Source organism: Malaya genurostris, chromosome 1 (assembly GCF_030247185.1).
Source record: "Malaya genurostris strain Urasoe2022 chromosome 1, Malgen_1.1, whole genome shotgun sequence".
Lineage (NCBI taxonomy): Eukaryota > Metazoa > Arthropoda > Insecta > Diptera > Culicidae > Malaya > Malaya genurostris.
In genome coordinates, this window is record NC_080570.1 from 123,086,533 (window position 1) to 123,109,693 (window position 23,161).

The 23,161-nt window shown below is 36.0% G+C and overlaps 1 protein-coding gene across 3 annotated transcripts in view; it reads right to left on the reverse strand.

Annotated features, from left to right (window-relative positions):
* LOC131425666 (facilitated trehalose transporter Tret1) overlaps positions 1 to 23,161 on the reverse strand; it is a 35,392-nt gene that overhangs the window by 6,231 nt on the left and 6,000 nt on the right. Inside the window, exon 2 of one of the 3 annotated variants that reach the window (XM_058587726.1) lies at positions 18,917 to 19,056. The exons of 1 other annotated variant lie outside the window; for it this stretch is intronic. Coding sequence is in view for 1 of the 2 variants with exons in the window: in XM_058587724.1 (XP_058443707.1) it covers positions 4,582 to 4,605 (24 nt within the window). In the remaining variant the exon portion in view is untranslated. Of the gene's footprint in view, positions 1 to 4,581; positions 4,821 to 18,916; positions 19,057 to 23,161 lie in introns of those variants that run through there. One more of the 3 variants, XM_058587724.1, reaches the window with a different exon arrangement.

Below are 23,161 nucleotides of genomic sequence, written 5' to 3' on the forward strand. Positions count from 1 at the left end.
ACAAAAATGAACAGAATGAACTTTTTTTGACAGTCGACGTGTACTTGTTTACAGTTTAAAAGTTCATCGTTCGAATGTAAAAATTGCAAGTCGCCTCACACTCAACAGATTCATACATATATCGCTCCTTGATGCTGGAAACACATACAGGGCAATCTTTTTAGTTATTTTCACTGTGGAATACGTTTTGAACAGGCACTTTTTCGTAGTTTTTTCAATTTTTAACTTGCAGTCGCAAAACAAAACAAGTACACGGCAACTGTCAAAGATGAACTTGATTCATCGGCAGTTCATTTGTGTCGCCATCGTGCAAAACCTAATTAGGTTTTGCACGAACATGACATAACCTCACAAAAATGAACAGAATGAACTTTTTTTGACAGTCGACGTGTACTTGTTTACAGTTTAAAAGTTCATCGTTCGAATGTAAAAATTGCAAGTCGCCTCACACTCAACAGATTCATACATATATCGCTCCTTGATGCTGGAAACACATACAGGACAATCTTTTTAGTTATTTTCACTGTGGAATACGTTTTGAACAGGCACTTTTTCGTAGTTTTTTCAATTTTTAACTTGCAGTCGCAAAACAAAACAAGTACACGGCAACTGTCAAAGATGAACTTGATTCATCGGCAGTTCATTTGTGTCGTCATCGTGCAAAACCTAATAGGTTTTGCACGATGACGACACAAATGAACTACCGATGAATCAAGTTCATCTTTGACAGTTAGGTTTTTTATCGTGACGACACAAATGAACAAATATTCATCCTTGACAGTTCAGCGGTACTGTTTACAAACAAGCTTAAACAAAAATCGAAGAGCACATCTAAAACAATCATCTTTATACTTTGCAAAAAGTCACTTTCATTTAATAAATATCAAAAACGAACCGTATTCAATCGTGAACAAATGTTTTAAAACTTTATTTAGGCGATACGGACCGTGAATGGTCTGATCTAATTTGTCAATATACAAACAAAAGAAATTTCTGTTTACAAACAATACTGCTGAAGTGTCAAAATGTGTTCATCCGATTGAGGTTAGCAGTGACGGTAAAAAACCTAGTTGCCGTGTACTTGTTTTGTTTTGCGACTGCAAGTTAAAAAATGAAAAAATGACGAAAAAGTGCCTGTTGAAAACGTATTCCATAGTGAAAATGACTAAAAAGATTGCCCTGTATGTGTTTCCAGCATCAAGGAGCGATATATGTATGAATCTGTTGAGTGTGAGGCGACTTGCAATTTTTACATTCGAACGATGAACTTTTGATGAACTTTTAAACTGTAAACAAGTACACGTCGGCTGTCAAAAAAAGTTCATTCTGTTCATTTTTGTGAGGTTATGTCATGTTCGTGCAAAACCTAACTCCAGTGCAACAACCGATTCCGAAGGAATTTCGCCTACAACCGGTTGATTCGGAAATCTGTCGGAATTGAGTGAGATGACCCTCTCAGCAGGCGGTTCTATTTTGTTGGTCGTTGAGCGCTTATTTAACGACATACTGCACGAAATATTCGTACAGTTTGCTGGAACGGTTTGTTGTTGTTTTTTCTCTTACAATAATAGTGTGAACTCTTGGTGTTACCTACATATAGAAAGAAGATTTGTTGTTATTCTACGTGAAGTAGAAGTATTGTACAGGTATGTAGTGTTAGTTTAAAAAAATAAGTGAAAAGAACTTCGGAAATTCTCCAGTAAAACTAGTCCTAAGGGCTCCAACTCCTCATATTAAAAATGGCTCAACAATGGACCTCTGTCTGCCGGGTTTGTTGAACGAAGAAAATGGCATTCGGTTCAACGGTCTGTTTCAAAATCGGCAAACGAACACACTTAATTTCGTTCGGTAATTCTTTCACATTTTGACGAGTTTTGAACAGCCGAACTACCGAACATTCTCATTCTACTGATATATCAGCACAAATGAACATTTTTTGACAGCAGGTACCGCTGTGATGAAACGTCTTTTTTACCGAAAAGATCTCCTACCGAGATTTGAACAGCTGAGGTCGGTTATCCAATTTAAGTGTGAAGGCCTCCCGTTGAACGATTGATTGGATGTTCATTGGACCGATGATTCAACGTATTGGACCATTGAAGGACCAACGTTGAACGTTTTTTCTAAAAGGGGATGCGGACTGAACTGTCAATTCGTCTTCTTCTTCTTTCCCGATTTGCACATTTTCGTGCTGATTTTCTGTTTATTTTTAAATGAGAATATTGTATAACTGAATATATAGATTTATATCTTCAAGGTTTTCGGATATATAGAACTAGTGAATAACCAGTTCTTTTTGGAATTCCAGCATAAACTGTTGAAATGCTCTGGAAATTAACAAAACGGCCTACCTTAGTTAGCATCATCCGTTCCTTCAGCTGGAGTGTAGTAAAATGGCTGAAGTCGCCTAGCTTTCACTCTAACACATTCATAAAATGAGCGAATATTCAATGACATTTATACTGTCACTGTCGATCGGGTTCATCGAGCACCCAAATCAGGCGAAAATTGTAGCACTGAACCGATCGATCACTGAAAAATCATGCAGTCGAGTAAGAATTCATTGCTCATTGCGTCAATTCGATAATGTGGGAATTGTTGCACTGAAGTTGGAATTTCAATATGATTTCCGAATGAAAATTTCTCGCTGATTCGGAATTCATTCGCATTTGATAATGTGAGTGTGTTTCCCAAGATTCGTTTAGCACGAACTATTTCCGAAATATGGCAAGACAACTGTCATTTACGTTTTAAATTTTAGCTTGACACTACGTAGTTATTTTCTGACGAAGTATTATTCGAAGAAATTTTCTGGTGGTCATTAGACAAAATGGAACTAGTCCAGAAGACCAACATGAGATTATGCGATCTATTCAGTAATTATAATAACAACAAATTATTGTTAGTTATTTATAAAGCGCACTTTCCAGATTCTGCTTTCACTGTCGGGAAGTCATTATAGGATATGACCGGGGCAAAATAAGAGATTTGCCCCCTCCATCGTTGGTTTAGTGAGCGAAAAAAAAAACAAAGCTGAACTCCATCTCCGGAAAGATGACTTGGGCGAGCGAAAAAAAAAGTCCCACTGTTTGGTTCGCTGTCCCCCCCTAAAAACGTTGCACACGGGGCGAGTACCCCTTCGCCCTTCCCTAGGTACGTCACTGACCGAATTTTTATTTAATTGTATGTACTCGAAACATATAATGAAATTTACATTGTTTTGTGTGTTTATACGAAAAGAAAATAAAATCTTTTTGCTGACGATTTCGGTAATAACTGACGTTTGTCAAATTTTAGATTACCAAGACTCTCAACAAATTTTATCTTTTGCCAAAAAGTAGATACACCTTTACTCTGAAGTGAGCAATTTCTACTCACTTTTGCTTATTTAGTTTAAATATCATAAAGTGAGTAATATTGATTTTGAAAACTGAGTAACTTCTATTCTGTTTCTGAATTAACGTTGTGCTAGAATATTGTGGAAATCTTGTCGACGAATATTGGAAGAACTTCTTTTAAGTGTCAGACCGGGCCTTCTCACCGTAGTCTTTTTCAGTTATCTCTGATAATCGGGGTAATTTTTAAAATTGGTGCGACGCATTCAAATTAATTCAGATTAATCTGTGCATCTGGCATCTCTGCTAACAAGTTGTGCGGCTGATTACTGCATGTATTCCACATATGGGACACCTTTATTTTCAATCCGCCATCAATTTGATTTGATCAATCACTTTCCCTGCCATTCCGCGTGCCCCATAGGATATGAGAAATCCTATGATGTGGCGAATTGCTTTATAAAACAAGTCTTTTGATTTTATTTTTATTTGAGCACCATAAGTAGATTTACAGTACTCCCAGCGTTGTCCAATATTTCCCTTTTCCCTTCTAACCGATTACATTGAGCTCCACTCAATAACAGCCTAACGTAACCCTTCCTACATTCTGATGAACAAGAAGGATTCTAATTTAAAATTGTATTGAATTATTTAACATTTCTTCCGGTTACATCTCTACAACACTTCAGTTAAGCATAATGAGATTATTGATAAATATTTCTATTACGAAAATCAAATCATGCAACATTTCCCAAGCTGCTACAAATTATGGAATCTTGATGTTATTTATCAGCCAGCCAATGAAAAGAAACGTTTTCTCTTTTTTCAATTTGGCTCTTTCGAATTACAACAACATCATCAACGAACGCGCACAGAAGGTAACCTTTTTTTTTCGAACGTTACAACACAAACGGGAAACTCGTTTTCGGCTTTTCCCTTTCTTTCCTATGCGAGGGGGTTTTTCACGACTCATTGCCTGCAAACTATAACTGCAATCTAACTAACTAGCAGGTATAAAAACTTGAATATTTGCGCTTTGGCTCTGACGTTTTCCATTAGGTGCATGCAATCCGACACTTAGCTAATATGAAAAATGAATACGAAAATTTCACTTCAAAAGTAATCCATCAACATCAACTTTCCGCGCGTGCTGATCATCAGCACATCTTTGCTGTCGAGCATGCCATTTGTTTTCGCGCATTAATTCACGCAACATTTTTTGTTTTCGAATAATAATTTCACCTACTCTTTTCCAACAGGATTGCACCATTTTGACTTCCAAATCACAAAACTGAACACTAAAACTCCGATGTTCTCATGAAAGACACGTTCGAGTAGCAAACAACCAAAAAACCCGGAAACGGAACAGTCAGAGGCCTTTCAACAGGCACTACAGTCGTCGAAAGGGTGCTCCACGCGTAACCACGAACTGAGTGAAATAGCTGAAGATCTTTACCGCAGCGCGACTGTTCAGGGACTGATCGGTTGGACGAGTGAGGGTTTGCGAAAAGCGCGCAAAATTGGTTATTTACAACAAAGCGATGCAATGCACTCGCGCCTCGCGGTTGTTGGATCGCCCCGGGGGTCTGCGGTAGACGTCGCGAGACTGGTTATTAGACTGGTGGAAAACCAACGCGAGCCGTTGCACATCGGAACGGCCGAGGATGAAAAGCTGCAAACACTCGTCTCGAGGACGCTGAGCGGTTCGGGGGTTTGGCAGACACCCGCAACCTGTCTTCATATCAGACCACTGGAGCTGAGTTTTTTTTTCTATCGAGCTGGAAATTCCACGAGGGTCGATGATTGGCTCGCTTGGATGGTGGGGATCGTAATTTTCTGCCAAACTAGTTTAGCATTCTCATAGGCGAGTGATTGGATATTTACCTATTCGTTCTGTTTCCGATCTAATACTTTTCCATTGAATAACCCAACGATCCATTTCTAAACATAATCGGATTTTTAAGCACTAACGGGCACCTTACTACAATCCGAGGAACTTGTATGCCATTGAACTCTGTACTGTGATAAATTTCTTTGGGAGAAAACAACAGATAATAAAAGTCTGAGTGCTTCACATTCCAGTGGTGATCGAATTCTACAGAGGATCAATACCAGTGAAAACAACATAAACTACAATTTAACAATTAGCGCCGACTACAAGATCGGTTGTTGGATAGTTAGGATGTGAATCATTTCGCGAATGACATTTGGTTAAAGCTTTACATTTCGAAGGCTATTTTCTATCGAGTAGTTAAATGTAACTTAAAACTGAGATCCAATGGTACCAACTGATGTAATAATTACAAATGTAAGAAGAGCTTTAAGACAAACTTTATTTATTCACTCAAGCAAATTGAGTAGTGAAAATCATAAGGCAAATCTTATGATGCATCAAAAATCATCAAAATCATAATTTCATAAGATAAATATGAAAAATATACCTCTTCAATATACATCTCATCTATCACTATTATAGTTTTCATACGAACAACTTATGAACTTCACAATTAATGAGAGAAGTTATGTTTGTCATATAAATTTCGCACAATGTTCCTAAAAATTTCGTTTGAATTTCATAAGGCGTTTTATTGGAATTCCTATTTTCGGGATTTCATAAGGCGGTCTTATGATTCGCTTACGATATTCTTGTGGCTAAAAATCATACGAAATCATTATGAAATTCCATATATTTTTTGCCTGAGTGTTCAGGTATTTTCTTTGGCTGTAACTCGATAGTCCCACGACCAAAGGGCCATGCTCAAAATGAGAGCCTCTTCCCTCTTAGAAAAAGCGTTCAACGGTGGTCCTTCATTGGTCCAATATGTTGGATCATTGGTCCAATGAAAGTCCAATCAATCGTTCAACGGGAGGCCAATACGGGACCTTCGTTTGCCGATTTTGAAACAGACCGTTGAACCGAATGCCATTTTTTTTTCGTTCAACAAACCCGGCAGACAGAGGTCCATTGTTGAGCCATTTTTAATATGAGGAGTTGGAGCCCCGTTGGACTAGTTTTACTGCAGAATTTCTGAAGTTTTTTCCACTTATTTGTTTAAACTAACACTAAATACCTGCACAATACTTCTACTTCACGTAGAATAACAACAAATTTTCTTTCTATATAAAGGTAATACTTAACTTTCACACTATTTTTGCAAGAGAAAAAACAACAGCAAACCGTTCCAGCAAATTGAACGAATATTTCGTGCAATATGTCGTTCAACAAGCGCTCAAAAACCAACAAAATTGAACGGCCGGCTGAGAGGGTTTTGTTTACTTTTTCTTGTGATTATTACTGAGTCATTACTGCAATTCCTCGAACGTTTCCAATATAAATCGAAACAAGTTTTACCTTGAGAATTTTGTGAGAATTAAGGCGTCAAATATAAAATCAGTGCAGTAAATCGTGAAAGAAAAAGTAAACAAAAAGAAGCAAACATTTGCAGTTAGGCCCTTTTGTCATGGGACTGTCGAAATATAAAAAGTAATTTTTAGAAAAGATCTGAAATTTGACTTTTTTACAAGTTTTTTTCTCAATGTCAGAAAAGAACTATCGTTAAAAATGATCATGCAATCGAGTAGGGTTACTTATGAAAAAGACAAAATAACTGCTCGACTGTCCAATTTTAACTAAAAGGTAAAACAATAGTAATACTACGCACCCATATATTTTAACTTACTTGCTGAACTGAGGTCTGCTTTCTCTCCAAGCCGACTGACAGTGACATTATAAATGTCGTTGAATTTTCGCTCATTTTATGAATGTGTTAGTGTAAAAGTTAGGCGACTTACGTCATTTCATTACACTCCAGATAGAGGAATGGATGATGCTGACTAAGGTAGGCCTTTTTGTTAATTTCAACAGTTTATGCTGGAATTCTAAGAAGAACTGGTTATTTACTAGTTCTGTTTATCTAAAAAACTTGAAGTTTGAAATTTATATATTCAGTTGTAATTTTTTTATTTAGATGTGAGCTGAAAATCAGCACGAAAACGTGTAAAATCGGGAAAAAATATGAAAAAACGAGTTGATAATTCAGTCCGCATCTACTCAGTCCATTCCGATAGATTTCGGAACCCAAAGGTTGGAGGCGAAATTCTTTCAGAATCGGTTGTTGCACTGGACCTGGAATTTATTCGGAATTTATAACGCTCGTACTGTATTTTACAGTATTGTACTGTATTTTTGACCCCAATACTGCGTACTGTTTTCCTTTCTAATGTACTGCATTTTAATTTGTACTGTATTTTCCCATTAAAATGTACTGTATTTTTAGGGTTAGTGTATTTTGACGAAACCCATTTCACAGACAGCTGTTTCGCCGAATCATTCAATTGCATTAATATCGTAATTGGAATAGGTTTATAAAAACCTGTTTTAATCAACATAGTGGTGTAATGATGCCTTTCTCATATCAATCATACTATCATACATAACACTGAGGAATTTTCCAAAATAATTTTCTTCAATTCTTAAAAGAATAACTGAAATCGGTTTGTTTGAACGTCTACTGATAAAAACTATCAATTGGAGAAGATTCGAGGTCGATTTAGAAAACTTTTTACGGTTTTTCGCCCTTTTTAGTGATGGTATAAAAATTTTAACACACTTTACCCTATATTTCCGGATCCGGATGAAATTCAGGAAATTCGTATGGGACCACAGGACCTTTCATTTGAACCTAAGTTTGTGAAAATCGGTCGCGCCATCTATGAGAAAAGTTAGAACACATATTTTCATTTTTTTGCACATTTTACCCTATACCGGAAGTCGGATCCATATAATATTCAGGAATTTTGTATGGGACCACAAGACCTTTCATTTGAATCTAAGTTTGTGAAAATCGGTTCAGCCATCTCCGAGAAAAGTTAGTACAAAAAAACGTTACATACACACATACGCACATACACACACACAGACATTTTGCGTACTCGACGAACTGAGTCGAATGGTATATGACACTCGGCCCTCCGGGCCTCGGTTCAAAAGTCGGTTTTCACAGTGATTGCATAACCTTTCTATATGAGAAAGGAAAAAATGATAAATAACGTTGTTCTATTATAGTAGTTTATAGCAAATCTATGCTGGGAAAACCGACTTTCGAACGGAGCCTCGAAGACCCATAGTGTTATAAACCATTCGACTCAGCTCGACGAGACCGCAGAAAATGTCTGTGTGAGTGCGTACTGTTTTGAAAATTTTCTCCCCGCACATTTTTTTGGGAGACTTAAACCGATTTGAAAAAAATTAGGTTCGTTTGAAAACTACTATTGGGTTATTGATAAAATTTGGTCATTTGTGAAGGTCAAATGACTGTTCCAGATGTATAATAGTATAAGTGACGTAACCGACAAAACATTGTGTTGTTTATTAGCGCTAATTTTCCTCGAAAATGGCTGAATCGATTTTAACAAACTTAGGCTATTGAGCTATTGATCAAGTTTGAAGATTAAATGGTTGTCGCTTCTGATCCCGGATACATAACGATATAAGTGACGTAACTGACAAAACGCACTTAATTTTCTCGGAAATGGCTAAACCGATTTCATTAAAGCTAAGGCCTAACTAAAAACTAAAAACTTGGAAACTAATATTGGTTCATTAAACTGGTTTGAAGTTTGAAAATGGCTGTCACTTACGACTCCGGTAATATGATGGCATATGTGACGTAAACGTCAAAACTCATTACCACTATTTTTGTTGTATATGGATTACCCGACATCAATAGTTTAAGTCTCGTTCGAGTCTAAAATTGGTCTGCGGGTGTGACCTATCATACTTTGGTCATTCTTTTGCTCGCCCTGTTTCACTGTCACTGAGGTTTTCAAATATTATATATTTTTGTTTATATTCATTGTCTGTAAATGTCTAAGTAGAATTTAAACTGTATTCTCGCTCCTACTCCATTTTTACACGTTTGAGTCACGTTTAAGTTTTGTAGGGTTTAGCTTATTAATTTATTCTATTTATTTATTCATTTATTTATTCATTATTCATTTATTTACATATTTATTTAAATTTATTAAATTATTTAAATGTTCATTATTTACTTATATTTTTGCCTTTCTCATATAGAAAGGTTAAGCAATCACTGTGAAAACCGACGCCCGGATGGCCGCATGAGCATTCGACTATGAGAAAACTACGTTTTGCTCATTTTTGACCAAAAACGAGAACGTGTTGATGATTCTAGGCAGTGTTTGGCCATGTTTAAACGTTTCATCAAGACAACGCACCATTTCACAAGTCAATCAAAACAATGGCAAAACTACATGAATTGAACTTCGAATTGCTCCCACATCCACTGTTTTCACCAGATTTGTCTCCCAGTGACTACTGGCTGCTCGCAGACCAGAAAAAAATGCTCGTCGGTAAGAAATTTCTAACGAATAAAGAGGTTTTCGCTGAAACAGAGGCCTATTTTGGGGCAAAAGATAAATTGTTCTACAAAAGTGGTATTGAAATGTTAAAGCGGCGTTGGAATGATTGCGTTGCTCTTGATGGAGATTACGTTGATGAATAAAGTTCATATAGAATCAAAAATATATCGTGTTCTCTTTGTTTGGTAGAAAGGGGGGAGGAGGGTAAGGGATAATCAGTTTCGGAAAATCGTTTTATTTACATTTTCTTGTAGTTTCGAAAGTATTGTCAATGATTCAGTGTAAGTTACCAAAAATGTTTTTTGCTCACTTTTTGAGAAAAAAAAATTAAACGCGTTTTTCTTGAAATCAATTTTTTGAAGTCCATGAAGACGATCCTGCAAAATCTACTGAACCGATTCTTTTCAAACTTGGAACATGCTTTCTTGGTATAAAATACATCCCCTCTACGTTTTTGAATTTTTTCCATGTCATAATATAATAGTTTTTAACCTCAAAATTGACAGAAAATACTGATATATGCCACGAACCGTTAATAATAATAACTTGAGAACGATTTTTGATTCCAATTATCCCTTACTCCCCCTCTAATGACACTGCGTCGATGAAAGCGAAAGGCATTATCACACCACTAAGTGGATTAATAATAAGTTTTTCTGTATTCGAAACACGAGTAAAACGCTCCAGGAGTTGCCAGATCTTTTAGTTAAAATTTCCAGATTTAAATTTTAAGAGCAGATCACTCCTGTATCGACGTATATCAGAATTGTCGAGAGCTGAGACACAGATTTTTAAGGATTAATTGTTGAAGTTAAAAATAGAATCATTTTCTCCACATTTTCACATTGCATATTTGTGAAATGAACGCTTGTAGTAAAAATGAAAACATTGCCCTATGCCAATAATTTGTAAATTATGCAAGTAACTATTTCATTTTATGCACTTTCTGTCAAACATAAACAATCGTTAATAACAAAACATCTCCGGTCCGGTTCTCCGCGGTATGCACACGCACCCGTTACCCGTTTGTGAACTCCATGAACCGGTGTGAAGTATGCGATAAAGTAGATAATTACATACCTTTCTCTGGCGTACCGCGTGCTTTTGTAAAACAAACCCTCGCAAACGAGTGTACAACTGCTTTCGTGCATATTTCCTCTCTTTCGCTCGTTGGATAATCTTGTCCAGCTGGGAAGGGGGGCTCTCGGTTACGTTTCACCAAAGCAACGTGCTATCCGATGAATGGATGTACATACAATTGTACATAGTCGAATTAATTGATCGAAAAACGGTAACTGGTTGTTGGCACTGCAGGGCGGGAAAGCCATCGGGCATCTATAGCCAATGGCCTTGACAATGGGCGATTGGACTTCAAGCAATATCGTCGTTCGAGTTTTATTTCGTTCCAAACGTTTGTTAATAAGTTTTGTTTGTCAATTATTTTCATATGTATATTCAGTTAGCGTCAGTTTCAGTAGACCAATCCATTGATTTCGTTGTCAAATGACGATGCTGTCATCAGCACGTAGTTGCGTAGTAATGTTTTCGCAGTTGAGAATTGTCATCAGCTTTCCCAGCAAGTACGCTCTTTCTATTTTGTCATTTGCGGAAAATATGTTTGTTTACCAACATTTCGCTACAATAGCTCCAACACCTAAAGTCAAACACGTGTTCCAATTATGATGACTGCTGAGTGTTTTTATTTTAACGGACAAGCTGTCCCTCGATGAAAGTAGAAGAGAAGAGATCAACGAGCCATTCGACCGTCTGAACTACTAATCTGTCGATTACGTGGATTGTTTGTCAACTTCGTAAAAGGCATTTGAATTGTGGGAACTTTATATTATTTTTTTCTCATTGTCATGTTTTCACTATAGATAACACATTTACAACCGGTATAGTACTTAGGCGTAATAGAATGCAAACGCATTAAAAAATATGGTCACAAGCCCACTAATTTATCAGGCTTAGTTTGAGTGTGTGTGTGTGTGTGTCAAACTAAATATAAACAAAGTTGTTGAAAAATAAGTACCAAGCTGCCATTTTCTTCCGCATATAAAGGGTTCATAATGAACCGATATTATCAACGCTTGCTACGTGAGCAGCAGCAAAATGACAATTAGATTTTTTATCGTGACGTCACAAATGAACAAGAATTCATCCTTGACAGTTCAGCGGTACTGTTTACAAACAAGCTTAAACAAAAATCGAAGAACACATCCCAAACAATCATCTTTACACTTTGCAACTAGGGACTTTCATTTGATAAATTTAAAGAACAAACCGTATCCAATCGTGAACAAATGTTTCAAAACTCTCTAGGCGATATGGACCGTAAATTGTCTCATCCAATTTGTCAACAGACAAACAAAAAAATCTATGTTTACAAACAGTACTGCTGAACTGTCAAAATGTGTTCATTTGATTGAGGTTAGCAGTGACGGTAAAAAACCTAATAGTTGCGCTACAGTCACAGATGGCTTATCGAAATTAAATGCGACACGCGTTCGGCGCAAAGGAGAACAGTTTTTACGGTCTAAACGTCATTTAACCGGTAAATTTGCGGTTTCAATAATTGCAAAAGTGATTGGAATTTTGTGCTGTTCCTGCTCGTATGTCATTTTACAATTGTCATTTCGTCGTTTCCCGTTCTGATCTGATCTGATCTAATACCCAAACAATTCTCTATGCAACAGAACAACGTGTTTGTAACTGAGGAATTTTATTTTTACGCCCGGCGGAACGTGTTGCCACGAGTCACCACAAACAGGTTGGTGCCTGCAATTCCACCCGCATCCATCTAATGAATCACGTTACATCGGATTTTACCCAGCTGAAATTCCCCGGACGGCTGGAGTTTATTCTGCGCAGTAAAAAGATTTTCTTAACAATGTAAACTTTTTGAACCTAGATAATCATTGAATAAATTAAAAAATTTGGTTGAAAGCTAGAAATAGCATTACGTCAACACTACCGAGAGCATTTGGTATTCAAACTGAAAATAATGTTTACGCTTCCAATAGCAGCCATAAAACCGTTGTTCAGCTGTGATTCTCTCGGTTTTTGAACGGTGACGACAACCGTGCTTAAACTTTAGTACAACTCATTAAACAGAATCGGATGGAATGGAATGTATGGAGCGGTTAACATTTTATTGAAGCATTACTTTTGTAATGAATTTACATATAACAGCAGTGAAAGTGCACTATTAAAAAAGAAACTCATTAGCTTAACCAGATAACACTGAACCGCAAGTAAAAAAGCCTTTTAAAATTTGTTGGTGTGAAGCACGTGTCTAGAAAACACAGAAATAACTGAACGTTAACAGTTGCAATTCTCTGCACTGTTGAAATTAGACACGTTGAATTGAAGTGAATCATTGCTTTAATTATACAAAGTTTTAGATAAAATTGGATATTTGTTTTGCGATCCCACTCTTGCTGGTAAATTAAATGCGTTAAGGCATTGCAGCAGTTCGGTGCAAAACTGATAAGCAGTGCTTACAATTGTCACGCATTCTCAACGAAAGTATTAAATCCAACAGCATCATATTCTGTTTTTTATCGAAACACTTTCTTCCGAGATTTGCCCCCGCCTTGTGTTCAGTACTCGTCTCGGCAAAACGTATAAGTACTGAAAATACATTTTAATAATCTTTATTATAATTTATAACATAAACACAGTGAAGCAAGCTGAAAAAAAAACTGTTTTAATCACCCTTTCTCATATCTCACATATTCTCATATATAAATGTGTGGTATTCTTCAAAATTATTTCCTTTGATTATTAGGCTGTGAGCCATTTAGCGGTTAATTTTAACTTTTGGTTGAAATCTGACACTTGAGCGGTTATTTTGTGTCGAGTGGTTTAATTTAACTAAAACTGCGGCCCATTTCAAAATTTGACGAACGGAAAGTTATTTGGGTATATTTTGCACTGGAAATAATTTCAACTAAAGAATCAACATCAGAATTTTCATTGCAAGATTTTTTCCAGTGTCGGAAAATAACCATGGATCTGTCAAAAATAACCATGCTCTCGAGCAGGGTTACTTTTGACAACATCAAATTAACCGCTCGAGTGTCAGATTTTAACCAAAAGTTAAAATTAACCGCGAAATGGTTCACAGCCTTAAAAAAAACGTTTGTCCATAAACTAGTATAATCTACAGAGTGAAACAGTACAAAGATCGGTTAGGTCATCTCTGAGGAAACGAAAAGAGTTCCACTATTGCAGATGTTTATGATAACGGAATCCAGGGAAAAATTTATGTCATTTGACAATGTATTGAAACTCTCTGTTGGAGTATTTACTGTGACAGAAAGTAAAAGAGACTACAGAGAAGAAATTTTTATTAAAGATTTGATTTTTTTGCAAGATTTTTTTCAGTGTCGGAAAGTAACTATTGAACTGTCAAAAATAGTGAAGCTTCCGACTGTCAAATTTAAACTAAAAGTTAAAATAATTCGCGAGATGGTCCACACCCTGAGTAAAGTATTCCTAGGCTGTGACCCATTTCACAGTTAATTTTAACTTTTGGTTAAAATCTGACACTCGGGCGGTTAACTTGATGTTGTCAAGAATAACCCTGCTCGAGAGCATGGTTATTTTTGACAGATCGATGATTATTTTCCAACACTGAAAAAAATCTTGCAATGAAAATTCTAACATTAATTCTTTTGTTGAAATTAGTTCCAGTGGAAAATATACTCAAATAATTTTATGTCCGTCAAATTTTGAAATGGGCCGCAGTTTTAGTTAAACTTAACTACTCGACACAAAATAACCACTCAAGTGTCAGATTTCAACCAAAAGTTAAAATTAACCGCGAAATGGTTCACAGCCTTAGTCTACAGTTTGTTGTTGATTTCTCGTTCAATCTCATTGACAGCGACATTACATCTTTATGAATGTGCCAGTGTAAGTGTCAGGTGACTCGCGCTATTTTATTATACCTCAGCTAGAGGAATGAACAATGCTGACTCACTAACTGATTGGCTGACTGTTTCAATTTTTTCATACATCTTTACCTCATGATATCAAAATACCCAATATTCATAGTATGATTGTTGGGAAGATAAGGAGGATTCTCCTTACATAGAGAATGACACAATTTGACCAGCACTATTTTGACACTGCCAGATTCTAGTCAGGCTCCTGTCGGCTGCCAGTATTCCTCACAAGCTGGATCATCCCGATTGGTATGCACACTATTAGGTTTTGCACGAACATGACATAACCACACAAAATGAGCTGGATGAACATTGTTTGACAGTTATCTGTGGCTATATAAACAAACCATTTATTCTGTATCGTTTCATTCTGTTCCATTAGGTTTTCTACCGTCACTGCTAACCTCAATCAGATGAACACATTCAGACAGTTCTGCTCAGCAGTACTGTTTGTAAACAGAGACTTTTTTGATTGTTGACAAAATGGATGAGACCATTTCGGTACTAACATGTGATTAGGGCATATCGTGCGATATGCCCTTTTGAAAGTTACGAAAAATAATGCTCATTACTCAAGTTTTAAACATGAAATTCAAGCATATTGCGCACAATTTCGTAGATTGGGGTTCTATCCACGAGATTATATCGATTATTGTGTAAATGAAGGTTGTAGAGCCGAGCAAAGAGCGTCGCCTAAATAGAGTTTAAAAGCATTTGTTCACGATTGGATACGGTTTGTTTTTGAGATTTATTGAATAAAAGTGACTAGTTGCAAAATGTAAAGATGATTGTTTAAGATGTGTCCTTCGATTTTTGTTTAAGCTTGTTTGTAAACAGTACCACTGAACTGTCAGCGATGGATACTTGTTAATTTGTGACGTCACGATGAAAAATCTAATGCAAGATCTAATAAGGTCTTTACCACCACTGCTAACCTCAATCGGATGAACACATTTTGATAATTCAGCAGTACTGTTTGTTGAGTAGCCACTTTTGTTGAATAAATCTTTAAAACAAACCGAATGGAATCTTCAACAAATGTTTTTAAACTCTATTCAGACGAAACGGACCGTGAACGGTTTCATCCTTCTGTCAACAGAGAAACAAAAAAAAAAACTCTATTTACAAACAGTACTAGATTTTTTATCGTGACGTAACAAATGAACAAGAATTCATCCTCGATAGTTCAGCGGTGCTGTTTACAAACAAGCTCAAACAAAATCGAGCAACATATTTCAAACAATCATCTTCACATTTCACAATTAGTCACTTTTATTAATTGAATCCCTGAAACTAACCGTATCGAATCGTAAACAAATGTTTTGAAACTCTGTTTAGGCGACATGAACCGTGAATGGTCCCATCCGACAACCAAAAAAAGTCTGTTTACAAATAGTACCGCTGAACTCTCAAAATGTGTTTATCCGATTGAGGTTAGCACTGACGATAATAATCCCAAACAATCTTAATAATTAGGTTTCACGGGATGACATCACAAATGAAGTTGCGATGAGTAAAGTTCATGATTGACAGCTGTTTGTTTTCATCTCCATTAACACGTACTTAAATTAGAATGATATTAAACAAACCACTGTAAGCTGGCAAAAGTCGGTCATTCATCGAATTTTGTGAGGTTATATCATGTTCGTGTGAAACCTATCACATTTTATTGAAAATTCTTTCTGTTTATGCGTGTGTTAGTGTAAAAGTCTAACAACGTACATTTTTTTACTTATTTAATTATTAATAATTTTTTTTAATCGATTACTCGATTAATTATTCGATTATTAGTATTGGATTTTTCGAATTATTCATTTAGTCAAATAGACGAATTTTAGTTTCGAACTAATAGACTAAACTTCAGTCGATTATCTGGTAGATTAAAAAAAGATTATCCCAAGCCAGTGGCTGGGTTTTTGATGATTTCATGGGAAGATTGCAACACATTACAATGAAATTTCAGTATAAACTAGTCAATCATAAGTAAAGTTCTTTTCATATATTGTGACCTGTTATTCTCTGGTCACAATATAGTTCCTTTGGTCACTGAGTCCAGCTTGTATATATTTTTCAAATATTGTATATTTTTGTTTACTTCATTGTCAGTAAATGTCTGAGTAGAATTTAAACGTCAATCGCGTTCATACTCCGTGTTTACATGTTTGAGTCACGTTTAAGTTCTGTTCAATAGCAAAGGTTGGTGTCAAACGTAGGGTTTTGTTGATTTATTTATTTATTTCCATTTATTTATTTATTAGTGATTTATATTATTTATTTATTCTATTTATTATTTATTTATTTACATTTATTTATTGTTTATTTATATATTTACAATCATTTATTTACACTATTTATTTATTTATATTATTCATTTATTTACATTCGTAAGTTCATATACAAATTTATTTAATAAATTATGATTATTTCGGCAAAAGGAAACAAAATAGCAAATACACTTATAAAAGTACTAAAATTCAAATACACAGTTCATGACACCAACCATAATAAAACGATAAAATATTGTAACCGTCATCTGTCTGCACACTGTCATCGTCGTCATCATCGTCATCATCGCAACATAATATGCGGGGTGGCATGCTTTGGGGGTGGCGGTGGGTATGAGATGGAAATGGACAGCAAGCCGATAAAACCGCGGGAAAACCCTTAAGCAGGGGCTTATATTATTCTGATCCGGAGGAGTGAAGGTCGCAGCCGAGAGTCACACGCCAAAAGTGACAACGCGTTTCAGTTCGAAAAGTTTAAACTTGATCCAAAGGGATCACAATCCGTTTCGTGATAGAAATATTTTTCTAAGTGGATCCAAAGGGATCAGTATTTCGTGCCGAAGGTGCCCCACGAACATTTGATACGGGAAAAGTGCGACAGACAAAGTTGACCGGTTGAATTTGTTTGCCTTTAACCCGACGTGTGTGGCTTTGCGGTGAAACGAAAAATAGTGCGCGCAGTATCACTCTCCGGAACATAGGCCTTCGCTACAAACAGGCCGAGTTGCTGATTTCTTTGGAATTGCTGTCCCATCGCCCCGAAGTCAGTGCCGTCCCGCTCGTCGTCGCCAGGAACCATCAAGTCGACCAACGATCATCACGGCCGCAACGGAGTGTTGAGAAGAAGTTATCGACGAATAAACTTGCGCAAGTAGTAAAAAGTTTAATATTCAATTGTTTTTTTTTTTATTACAAAATATAGTGCCTAAGATTAAAATTGTGCGGTCTTTTTATATGCAAGCTGTGTCGTCCATTTTGTTTTTGTATGTAACTTGTTTCCGCCGCAAACGATTCACTCAGTGACCACAGGTGGGAAGAAAAGTCCGCCCAAAAATAGTGATGTGAAGATTCTCCAGGAGACCAACAAGGTAAACGACCCTGAACTGGTGGTCCGGTGCTGAAAAGCAGCCACCAGTAGTGTGTATGTACAAAACGACACGTAACAATATGAAAAAAGCAGTAGCGTCCGGTACACTTTCAATATGGCTAGTTCGAAAGTTCAGTTGCTTGTAGATTTCAATTTGTACGAAGAATCTCTGCTAGTAGTTACTCGACTTAAATAAAGACGAATACAACAATAAAATCTAATTTCATTGAGATATAATTGAATATCACATCGGGTTTATTATTCGCATCAACAAAACTCATTGATATTTCTTTTATAATGTAGACAAATCTCAATAAATTTTAATGCTATTTCAAATAAACAATATTAAAAAATCTGTTTTAAGTCATCCAATGGTGAAATAATGCCTTTCTTACATTATTCATTTTATCCTACATATAACAGCAGAAATTTCCCTCAATGCTACAACCTAAAAAAGTTTAGAAATGAACTTCGAAGATTTCTGTTGCACATCTCGATTTAAGTTAGTGAAAATCTATTCAATCATATGTGAGAAAGTAAAGTGAGCTCTATTTCATCACATTTGAATGCTATTGTCGGTACTTCCGGAACCGAAAGCTGGATATCGGCATAGTGACATTCGGTTCATTCAACCGTACACAAAGATGACCTATAAATTTTTTTACGATTATCCATGACGATTCGAATTTTGGAAATAAAATGTATCGGTAGTTGGACTTGAATAAAATTCAGCAAATCATTTATGAGACTATCAATCGTTTATTTGCCTACAGACTCTCGTGGTCTGCAAAATGGAGAAAATCACTTGCCAATATAAAGAGGTAGCTTATGAACAAAGTATTCTTGAAATTGACATTTTTATACTGAATTCCCTACCTTTGGAACTAGCTGTTTGATCCGAATGCAAATTGGAATATTTTTATAGAATCTTAAGGCCTTCCATCTCCGAGAAAAGTGAGTGACATTATTTTCACATTTTGGTGCATATCACCCTGTAATTCCGGAACCGGCAGTTTCTATATGAGAAAGGCAAAACAATATATCTTATTATCATTTCATTTTAAATGTATGTGATTGTTCCAATGAATGCAATTAGATTCATCTTCCATGAATCAAAGTGAAAGGAAACAAGAATGGTTTATTCGTGTTCGTTCGAAAGTATCCGTTCATCGTGTGGTCGATACGGATGTAAACAAGAATGAGGGTGATTATCTTTTCAGATATCTGATATTAATACAATGCAGTGCTAATAATAATTATGGCTAATCAACATATACAATTCGTGTCTGGGTGTTACGGTATCACAGTAATCACAATAATTCTGGCTTATTCAATCCTACGAGTCGGATTATCTTCCATTTGCGTAACAGTATATTTTGAGTCATTGTATAATCATATTGAAACCGATGAAAACTAGCAATAAAGATTTCAAAAGGCATAATTCAATCCCTTGGAGTCAATTCAAACATTCATCGCTGGGAATTTCATTGCTCCGATACGACCATTTCTGATTACCAGTATCTGTAAAAATGATGATAAAAATGATTGTTGACTGAACGCAATACTTTCGCTCTCATTTACATTGAACGTTTGATATTACGCCCTCGCTCATTGCCCAATTCCCCAACCATTTATAAGTGCTATTTGTGGGACCTCTTGCCAGTTATCTCAACGATAAGACCGTTCCTTTGCAGTGATCTAGATTGATGGGAAAATTACTCAATTCACCGCGTTTATCAGCCATCCTAATACACTCTAATATGCTTATGGCTGTATTGAAGATTTTACTTAACAAAAACGCATACAGAACAGTTTTTTTTTTCGTTGGAGAGATACCAAACCAAGGTCAGCATGTAATACCGTATTAGTGAACCTACTCGTTCGGCGAATTTGGCGGTAGTCATAATTAACGGGTTCATTATCATAACGATATTTATACTGTTCTCCGGTGCTTTCCTTCTTCTATTGCATAGTGATGAGATAATAATAAATTCCAATGCGGCGATCTGAACTCTCCGTGTTCTGTTTCCAACGACTTAGGAATCTGCGCTTTATCTTGCGTCTCGCAGCCGTAGCCCGATTTAGATTCATTCAATAAAGAAACGGTTTATCTAATTTCCGGATTGAATTATCTCGCACTGACTGATGTAGCGCTGTTCTGATGCAGCATATAGCGAGTAGTTGCACAAAGCGATCAAAGCCCGCACTGTGCTGCAACTTGGCGGGAACGATATGTCACGTCTGTGTTTTCAACGGTTCCATATTTTAGTAAGTGCACCTTATTTGCTACCAGACAGTAATCCATCTTTGACGGTTATGGTATCTGAATTGAACCAATGAGATCATTTTGGTCGCAGGACTCATTTGTGTATTGCCAATATTTGGTGTAAGTTCGAAAACAAATCGATAATCGCCTACTTCGGATTAGTCGTGTACCTATTCTGTGACACGCTCCGCAATAAATCAGTATTTCGAAGCCGCAACTTTCGAGCGAAAATGCAATCATGCGTTTCGTTTTAAACTATATGGTGAGTTGCATGCCAAACAATACCAGCGGCAGAAGTAGTTAGCGTTATAGTCATTTATAAAGAGCAACGCACTCGCGCTAAGTGAGTACAGCAATTGCGTTATGTTCGGAAAGAAGCAAAGAAAAAATCGACCTTGACGATGGTCATCGCAAGGCAGACAGCAGGCATATCGAAAACAACAACTTATATCTGCTTATACATATGTTTCCGGACGATCCCCTCGTAGAGCAGGTTGTACTTGTACTTAATATCATGGAGTTACCGTTGTTTTTTTGTAGATGTGGATAGAATATAAACCAACAACTGGTTTATACGGTTTTCGATGAGAGTGCGGTATGTTTAAGCGTTTGTCGTGAATAATAGTCAAAATACTACACAATCAGCTAAATTCTTGTGTGAATAACCGATTCTCAGTGACGAAACCAACAAAAGAGTTTCGAGGATCGTTTAGTTTTGGTCCAATACAGAACCTGGGTTTTGAACATTTGATTTAATTTATACGATTGCTTTATACTGTAAAATTCTTAGATTTGGTTTTGGTATCAGTTTAGAGTCACTAAACCCAACAATTACACCTTAACCTTGACCAGTGCCCTCCGACAAAAAAAATTGAAAGTCTCTTTGTTAGAATCGGAACGTTTGAAAGTCAGTCACTTGAAACCAGTCACAAGTCACTAGTTTTGAGCGAATATTTTGTCGCTACATTATTGAAGTCAATTCGGTAGAAGACGACTCATGTTTCAAGCATGAGCTAGAGTTACCACAACCAGTGCAGTAAGACAAAGCAAATGATCAAACGACTAAGTAAAAAATATTAAGGAAAGTTTCCCTACTGAACGGAGTTTCTCGTACCTTCGATTCGTATCAGGTGAATTCAATTTTGAACGGAGCACTGTTGAGAAAATAGTGAAAACAAATTGTCCAACTTGTTTTAAACAAATTGGACAAAAAATTATAAAAATTTTGCAAATTTTTTCGCAGTTTTTGTAAAAATCATTAAAAAACAAAAACGGCGTTCCATAGACCACATTAAAAAACTACTGAAAAGGCGAGCGGGTAATGACACAGACATTACTAAAGAACATGAATGTGAATAAACTGGCATGCAACTTACATATTTCCAAATATCAATAATCGTCCATATTAGTTGATAGATTGTTTGAATTTGTTTAAACTTTTACTGATTTTAACGATGTATCTATACTAAAGTATTAGTTATCAATCAAATGAAAGTAAAATACATTTTTTGTAGATTTACATACTCAGTATAGGTAAACTTTTCAGATTTTTTGAGAATATTTTATTGATATTCAGGAACAGGAACCGAACTAAAGAACTAAATTCGGAACCTGGCTCTGAATGCAGTTGTGAATTTCCTTTTCAGAATTCAGAAAAAATCATTTTCAGAATTCCATTCTAGAACTGAATTTCGAGCTTGAACCCTGAATCTGTACTGTCAAGTTCAACATAAACTGCTGAGAAAAACTCATCACGCTTATTTGACATTTCCGCACTCGGACGGAAAAGTCAAACAAGCGTGATGAGTTTTTCTCAGCAGTTTATGTTGAACTGCTGTCACCTCCGAACGGTTCATCATAAACTGCTGAGCAGACGTAAAGTTAATGCTATTTACAACACAGACGTTGCACCGAATTTTTGAGTTATTTATGATTATATTGTTGTGTTTAGTACAACTCGAGATATTCAGGATTGAGTTTAACCCATTCTTCCAAAGGGTCAATTTTGAAATGGCGCCCCATAGTAAAGTAAGACGTATTCACGTCAAAACATATGATGTTGTTCGTTCCAGAACCAATTCCAGAGGCTTACAATGCACACCGTTTACCTCTGCGAAATTAACATACATAGTAGCACCATAAAAATTAAAGAATAATCCACATTCGAAAATGAAGAAAAAACACCCGTTTACAAAATAAATACTAGAGATGGGCGATCCGTTCGCGAACGATTCAAAACAACTAGTTCTTCTAGAAGAATGAGTAAGCAAGAGTTTTTTGTTAAATTATGACAGTTATCTATTCTTTTCAATGGAAATTGAAGTCATCGAGTACTTTGAGACAGTGCCCACAGTAACTGAGTTTTTGGAACAATCGCAGATTTCAAGAATGTGGCAAAAGTTTGATACATGGTTTGATACATCTTTAAAAAAGTACACAAAAGAGAATGTTTATTGGTACAAATACATGGCAAATAGCACTCACTATTATTGAATTTGTTCACTAAAAAATATAATAGAGTAACATTCAAAATTTCAGAAAAAAAGAAGAACGGTAAAAAAACTCCTGACGTATGTTCTAATTCCCAAGATCTTTTCATTCATTTTTTTTGTTTGAAATAAACTTAACAAAAGTATATGACGTTCAATGCCTTTGTAAAATCACACCTCGTTCCTGTAAAATTCTAGTCGTACGTGTAAATTTTAACTCTCGTGTAAAACTACACACTTAAAAAAAATATATCTTATTAAATGCATATAAATGAAGCGTCATTTGACAAATTAGGTCTTTATAAATTACATCGTATGAGGGATTAAATCACCTGTAAAATTCATTTTTTTGGAGTGTGCGCAAAA